This window comes from Nanorana parkeri, unplaced genomic scaffold, assembly GCF_000935625.1.
Source record: "Nanorana parkeri isolate BGI_ZX_2015 unplaced genomic scaffold, ASM93562v1 scaffold163, whole genome shotgun sequence".
NCBI lineage: Eukaryota > Metazoa > Chordata > Amphibia > Anura > Dicroglossidae > Nanorana > Nanorana parkeri.
In genome coordinates, this window is record NW_017306431.1 from 1,040,945 (window position 1) to 1,048,117 (window position 7,173).

Here is a 7,173-nt window from a genome sequence, read left to right on the forward strand (position 1 = left end):
CGGTGATGAACGCACGTTCTGTATTACGTTAAGGCAGCCTACTCACTTTGAATGAGCTGTCAATGCACCCTATGTCAAGGAAAAACGCACCGTTCTGCTTTTGGTAACACAACACGCAGCAGTGCATGGTAGCGCAGGTGCATTGCATTAGGCCCTGTTTACACCTCTGGGAAACGTGCTTTGCGTGCGTTCGTGCCTGGTTGTTCCCCACGTTTGCATGTGTCGCCCATTGATTTCAATGGGCGCAGCACACATGACAAATGAGGGAAAGTAGCCCCCGTGAGGGCCGGTTCACACTAACTCCGGTGCGTTCCAGCACGATTCGCTGCTGGAACACACTGGAGAGCATCCCGGCCGGCTTCCTGCGTTCAGGGGCGGGAGAGGGCATGGCGGTGCATTGAAGTCAATGGCACCACAGCCACGCCCCCCCTGTCACGGGCGATCACACTGTGGGTGGGGGGGGGCGTGGGTGCAGTGCCATTGACTTCAACGTACCGCCATGCCCCCCCCCACCCCTGAACACAGGAAGCTGGCCAGGATGCGCTCCAGTGTGTTTCAGCAGCGAATCATGCTGGAATGCACCAGAGCTGGCTGTGAAATAGACTTATGCCATCTTAAAGTTTTATCTGGGATTGAGGTCCGAGTTGTTCCTGAGACCATTCAGATTTCACTTGACCCATACATCTGACCTGCTTCTCAGGTTTTGAAATTCCATAGACTTGTATGGGGATCCAAACCCCACTTGACGTGAACTGAAGGCCATTGAGACAAGCCCTAAAATGCATGAAAACCGAAAGCATATTATTGAATTTGCTCTGGTGACCGTTATCACTGAAAAAAAAATTGGTTTCACTTTTACTTTAAATGTTTTTTTATGAAGACATAACTTGTATTTTTTCATAATCTGTCTCGAGTTTGAACCGTTTGCTATTTTTTATAGTTTTACATTTTGTCTGCTTTTTTTTTTCCAGGCATAAAGATTGCAAAAGAGAGTGGTGCACGATACCGGCTCGGCCCAGAATTAGAAATATGGTAAGATGTCTGTTTGCTTAGATGTCATGGTAAATGTGTATCATCTGTTTTGTCTAGCCGACCTTTAACCTGTACGCCAAATAAACTCCCCGATCCCATGTAATCCCCCCCATGTAAACTCCCCCACACAAGGCTGCCTAAAGGTCAAAGTCTCCGTTTAACAAGCCAGACGGTGTTCTATCAAAGATTGGGGTTGGAATGTGTGACCGGTCACGCGGTCACACATTTTAACGTGGTCACGTCCATTTTTCCCCGCAGTTAAAATATGTGACCGGCAAAAGGAGAAGAATTCCAACGTTTTCTCAGCTGTTCCAGGGCAGATCGGCATAGCAGATGGTATGTGCAGGAGAACCGATCTGCCCTGGAACAGCTGATCGTTCCTGAAATGTCACTTCTATCCAACTTTATGACTACGCTCTCACATTCCACAAAGTCACATTTCAGGACCGATCAGCTGTTCCGGGGCAGATCGGTTCTCCGGCACATACCATCTGCAATGCCGATCTGCCCTGGAACAGCTGAGAAAGCGTTGGAATTCTTCACCTTTTGCCGGTCACATATTCCACCACCGAAAAAATGGGCGTGATTACGGTAAAATGTGTGACCGGTCACACATTCCAACCCAGTCACAATCTTTGATAGAACAGGGGCCCAGTCACTTACCCTCACCCAGAAAATAATTTTTTTTTATTTCTTTTATTGACTTTTGTTGAAAGAGGGGTCCAAAAATTCTCAGCTGAACAGTGTCTGTGTCCAATCAGATGCAGTCTGTGTATGGTTATCCAGCACCTGCTGAAGCAACAGCTCCTGAATACAATAGCCGGCAGTGGGGATTCCTCCAATCAGGCTGTTTAGAATGGATGGCCAGGAAAATAAATAATAATCCTAGTTGTTAGCTTAATCTATAACAGCCATCGGTGAATGATTGTCACGCTGGAAGGTTAAGTATGCTGTCTAAACTGGGCCATGTATGTACGCATGTGAGATAAGGACCTTAGATTGTAAGCTCCTTGATGGCAGGGGCTGATAGAAGTGAATGAATAGTATGTAGAGCATTTGCTGCGCTACATAAATACCTGTAATAAACAAATTGTTTTTCATGCAGCGGCTATGGCTGTTCGGATCACTTCTTCGAGTCCGATACAATCCTTCATTCTTTCCAAGTCCTGGCAAAGCTGCTGGAGTCTCCTGTGACCGCGGATATCATCTGCGATGTGGGGATGTGAGTACGCGCCCATCAGCAGTTTATACAGTCACAAGCCGGTCATAAGACCTGCGTCCCGTGTTAACCTCTGCAGTGTGGGATATGCCCCAGTCTAACGGCTCTTTCTTTGCAGGCCAGTGATGCACAAAAACGTCCGATACAACTGCCGGGTGATCTTCCTCAACAAGTAATCAGCTTTTCCTTTTATTATAATAAGCTTCCTGTTTGCCTTTTCTGCACCCATGGAGGATTATATAGCAAAGGTAGCCAAACTTCAGCCCTCCAGCTGCGGTGAGGCAACAAATCCCATCATGCATCTGCCTCTGGGAGTCATGCCTGTGGCTATCAGTCTTTCAATGCCTTATGAGACTTTAGCATGTGACATTAATTCCACAGCAGCTGGTGGGCCAAGTTTGACTACCCCTGAAAAATGGCTCTGGCTGGCCATTTTCACATTATTATTATTATGCTATATTATTATTATTACACCACTATATTATTATTATTATGCTATATTATTATTATTACACCACTATATTATTATTATGCTATATTATTATTATTATGCTATATTATTATTATTACACTATATTATTATTATTATGCTATATTATTATTATTATACTATATTATTATTATACTGTATCTAGTTTTTTATTATCTTATTGTTATAATCCATTTCATTAAAATTCACATTTTGAGACTTGCTTTTATTTTTTGTGAAGGAAAATTCTGCTTATCCGACCAAAAACGGTAATGGCGAACGCTGGAAATTACCGGGAGCTGCGCTGGTTCACACCATGGAGTAAACTGAGGTATCATTGTTTTTTTTGGCAAGCCATTACTGCATGTTATAACCTTTAGGCCTCATTCACATGAGAAAAGGCCGGCACGTACAGCTCCGTGCTGTGTGCACAAGCGTATCGGGCAGCTCCCGGGAAGGACAGGTGCGGGCTACTCCCTCGCTGCAAGGGTAGCTGCTTGTTTTTGTTTAGGTTCAAAAATAAAAAAAAGTTATACTCACCTGATCAGAGGTGTAAATAGAAACTTCAGGGCCCCGGTGCAAGAAACCATAAAGGGCCCCCCCACCGCCATGGGAAGGCACTGTAAACAGGCACCGTGTGGTTAACAGGAAGGCTGCCAAGGTCCCCAGCAAGCGCTGGACCTCAGGCAGCTGCTTCAGTTTAAAAATTGTGTGGCGGTATCTGCGTTTAGTATCGGGACATTATACAGCAATGCAGTATACCACCAGGTATGCAGGACTACAAGTCCCAGCAATACATTATAATGCAAATTAGCAATGCTGAATACCACCAGCTTCCAGCCCCCTCCCAACAGGCAGAACGCCAGGGCCCAGTCACAATTGCGACCGCTGCGACCCTGGTAGTGCACCTGATCCTTAGAGCCAGCCAGCTCTTAGACCAGCTCTTCTGTCTCGCTCCCCCTCCGCTTCAGTGGTCTAAGGTCCTTGAATTATCACATTGTATACACTGTGTATAGAACATGTGGACACCAAGGGACATGCCATCACTACTGTGGAGGAAGAGACAGGCTGGAGGGAGCGCTGTCACAACTGGCTGGCTTCCAGGTTTGGGTGAGTGCAACTTATACTATAAATGGATAAAGCATACATGCATTGCAGGGATGTACTGTGTATGTGTTTATTTTATTTTGCCTTGACATATACTTTAAGAAATTGATTTCGCAAAGCAATAAATAACCCCAGGCTTCAATGCACAATTTGATTTTTAAGCTGAAATCCAGGAATATTACATTTTAATCAGTGTCTTTCTACATTGTTTAGAGAAGTTGAAGATCACTTCCTCCCAAGAACTATTCAGGAAATCACTGGACAGGTGGGAATGTGTGTTCTATTGTTATTATCGTGTTACTGGTATTGGTTCTATTAAAGTGTATTTCCACTTTTGCAGCCAAATTTGAGAAACCTCTACTATAAGATTGTCATGTGTTCCCATTCACACAGCATACCAACAAATAATTAAAAACATATTTTTAGGCCTGAAGACTAGTTAACCCCCTAGAATGATATATTTTCTGAAACCAGAGACACTGGAGAATAAAATGATGCCAGTTGCAGTTTTTTATGTCACACAATATTTCTGCAACTGTTTTAAAACCCAAATTTTTAGTAAAAATTAATTTACATTCATTTTAATGCACACATTACTTAAAGGAGAACTATGGGATAAGTGTTTTTCTCCATAGTTTTCCTAAGGATCACGGGAAGACATACACTAGCATCCTCCCATGACCCAAAGCTCAGTATATAGCGAGCTACAGCTCGCGGTATACTGAGACCACCACAGCAGGGACGGATCCCGACATTATTGTCGAGATCCACCCAGCTGCGTTAGTGACAGCTGGCTCTGCCTATCTAGAGGCAGAGCCAGCTGTACACGCCCCATCCGTTCCGCCAGTCATTGCTGGAGGATCGAAGCGGGGAGGGGAGAATCCCTGCAGGGAGCCGTGAGTGACAGTCACGGCTCTCTGCAGGAAGATGATCAAGAAGTGGGCGAGTGACGGTTTGTCTAAAGTTAATTTTATTTAAAAGTTTTATTTATTTTTTTACTTAACTTTATTGCTATCACATAAGGTGCTAATAGCCTCGTATGTGACAGCACATTATACGTGACAGGATCCCATTAAGAAGATATTAGGGGCCTAATGTCACCTTTCTACTCCACCGAAGCTGATCAAGCACACATCATGCTTGATCAGCTTCTTCCCGGGCCTCTGTGGCTGGGGAATGACGGCTCTAAGGGCCCAGTCACACCATCAAGAGTGCGTTCCAGTGCATTTGGCCTCTGGAACGCACTGGAATGCAACCTGGCCAGCTCACTTTGTTTTGGGGCGGGAGAGGACGTGGCTGTGCATTGAACTCAATGGCACCGCAGCCATGCCCCCCGCCCGTGGTGCGATCGCCGACACCCGAACGCGTGGCACATTAGTGCCTGTGTTCCGGTCCAGTGTGATCTGCAAAAAATGTGCATGCGCTATTTTTGCAGATGGACCGGCACGCAGGCACTAATGTGCCACGCGTTTGGGTGCCGGCGATCGCACTGCGGGCAGGGGGCGTGGCTGCGGTGCCATTGAATTCCATGCACCGCCATGCCCCCTCCCGCCCCAAAACAAAGTGAGCCAGCCAGGTTGCGTTCCAGTGCATTCCAGCGGCCGAACGCACTGGCGCGCACTCTTGATGGTGTGACAGGGCTCTGAACCCAGAAGTGACAAATTCATTGTTGCTTTTAGGTTCATTCGCAGGAGAGGCGATCAGCTGGATGCTCACTGGTCTTCCTCCCATCTTGCCACTGATATCCGCCATGGCTGTCCTGGGCCCACATGAAGGCCAGTGGAGCCTGGGCAGGGGGATTCTGAAGCCCATGGAAGTGGGGACCAAAGATCAACTTTTGGACAGAGTATAATATCTAATAGTTTGTGCCATTTTGATGTGTGTATATATATATATATATATTTTATTTTTTTTTTTAAATGACATGCATTTGTGCTTGATTACTCTATAGGACACCGTGCCATTTGGTGATGCAGTTCTGGCAACTAAAGACAGCTGCATAGGATCGGAAATCTGTGAAGAGTTGTGGGCACCAAACAGGTAATATTGGGAGTCTTCACTGCCACATAGTATGGTAATTATGCCCAGCTTATCAATTTTAGAATCTGTGTAACTGACATGGATACTAATAACTAAAAAGAGTTTCTTGTGAGAACAGTATCTCTACTCTCCACATTGGTATAAGAGCGCAGTGTTCTTATTTACTTGTAAATGTCTAAGGTGTGTCCCAGCGCACTCCTTTCCGGAAGCCCCAAAGGTGGGTGCTGAAGTGAGTGCGGACTGCTCCGGTGGGCCCAATAAGGAAGCAGGATGTCCCTAGCACACCAAACAAAAAAAGTGATCGTTCTATATTGGCACATGTTGTCACATAGAAGCAACGTTTCGGGGGCCATGCAGGGTCCACTTCATCAGGCTCAGTATAACCGTCATACTGAGTCTAATGATGGGGACCCTGCATGGCCCTGACCGAAACTTGACCATTAGGCTTGGCACGCCGGTGACATCATGCTTCCTTATTTACTTGTATTGTCTCCCAGTCAAAGCAGAGATGTTAGCCCGGTGTTGGGCTGTAGAGCCACCATACAGCCGAATTTCCCCACTGCCGACCTCAGAAATGATAATGTACATTGTGTCCAGGCAGCTAGAGGAGGGTATTACTGTCAATTAACAAAGCCCGATCATGAGAGGACATATATGTATCTTCATCTTTGTATCTGATCTGTATGTTCTTGGAAAAAACTGCAATAAACCCTTCACAGGATGCATTCAGAACTGCTTTTATAGTTCAAGCCCTTAGTATATGGTCAGCTGTTACATTTTCTTTGTCCTGAAATTGATCTTCTTTCTCATGTATATGTTAGTAGTACAGTAGCTGCTCTTCGGAGCTAGATTCAGTCCCCTGCAGGGACATCATTTGCATGAAGTTTGCATTCTCTCCCCTGACTTGGGTGGGTTTGCCCCAAGTGCACAAATGACTCCTACAAGCCCAACACTTTCTAGTACATGAATAATCTTCTGTCTGTCTTGCAGTCCTCACATTGATATGGGCCTGGACGGGGTAGAGATATTTACTAATGCTTCTGGAAGTCATCATGAGCTGAGAAAAGCCCACTTACGTGTAGATCTCGTCAAATCTACAACCACAAAAGTACGTTCCATTTGAGTGAATTGCATCTTTAATTGGAATATTCCTTTAAAAGACCCATAATAAGTATTGACATTTTAAGAGGGTTTATTTAAAGGGGCAACAAAGAACAATGACCAGCGTGCATTATCCACAGCAAGCAATTAGAACGTGTGCTTCTGCATGCTGAGTACTAAACTGATAGACGGTGAACTCGTGGAA

At 45.3% G+C, this 7,173-nt stretch overlaps 1 protein-coding gene across 2 annotated transcripts in view; it reads left to right on the plus strand.

The window, feature by feature from the left end:
* The window catches only part of NADSYN1 (NAD synthetase 1), a 29,488-nt gene that overhangs the window by 1,900 nt on the left and 20,415 nt on the right, over positions 1–7,173 (plus strand). The window contains exons 2-8 of one of the 2 annotated variants that reach the window (XM_018554515.1): positions 972–1,032; positions 2,138–2,254; positions 2,370–2,423; positions 2,962–3,051; positions 4,041–4,092; positions 5,779–5,867; positions 6,858–6,975. In XM_018554515.1, the coding sequence (XP_018410017.1) occupies positions 972–1,032; positions 2,138–2,254; positions 2,370–2,423; positions 2,962–3,051; positions 4,041–4,092; positions 5,779–5,867; positions 6,858–6,975 (581 nt within the window). The remainder of the gene's footprint in view (positions 1–971; positions 1,033–2,137; positions 2,255–2,369; positions 2,424–2,961; positions 3,052–4,040; positions 4,093–5,778; positions 5,868–6,857; positions 6,976–7,173) is intronic. The other variant, XM_018554516.1, reaches the window with a different exon arrangement.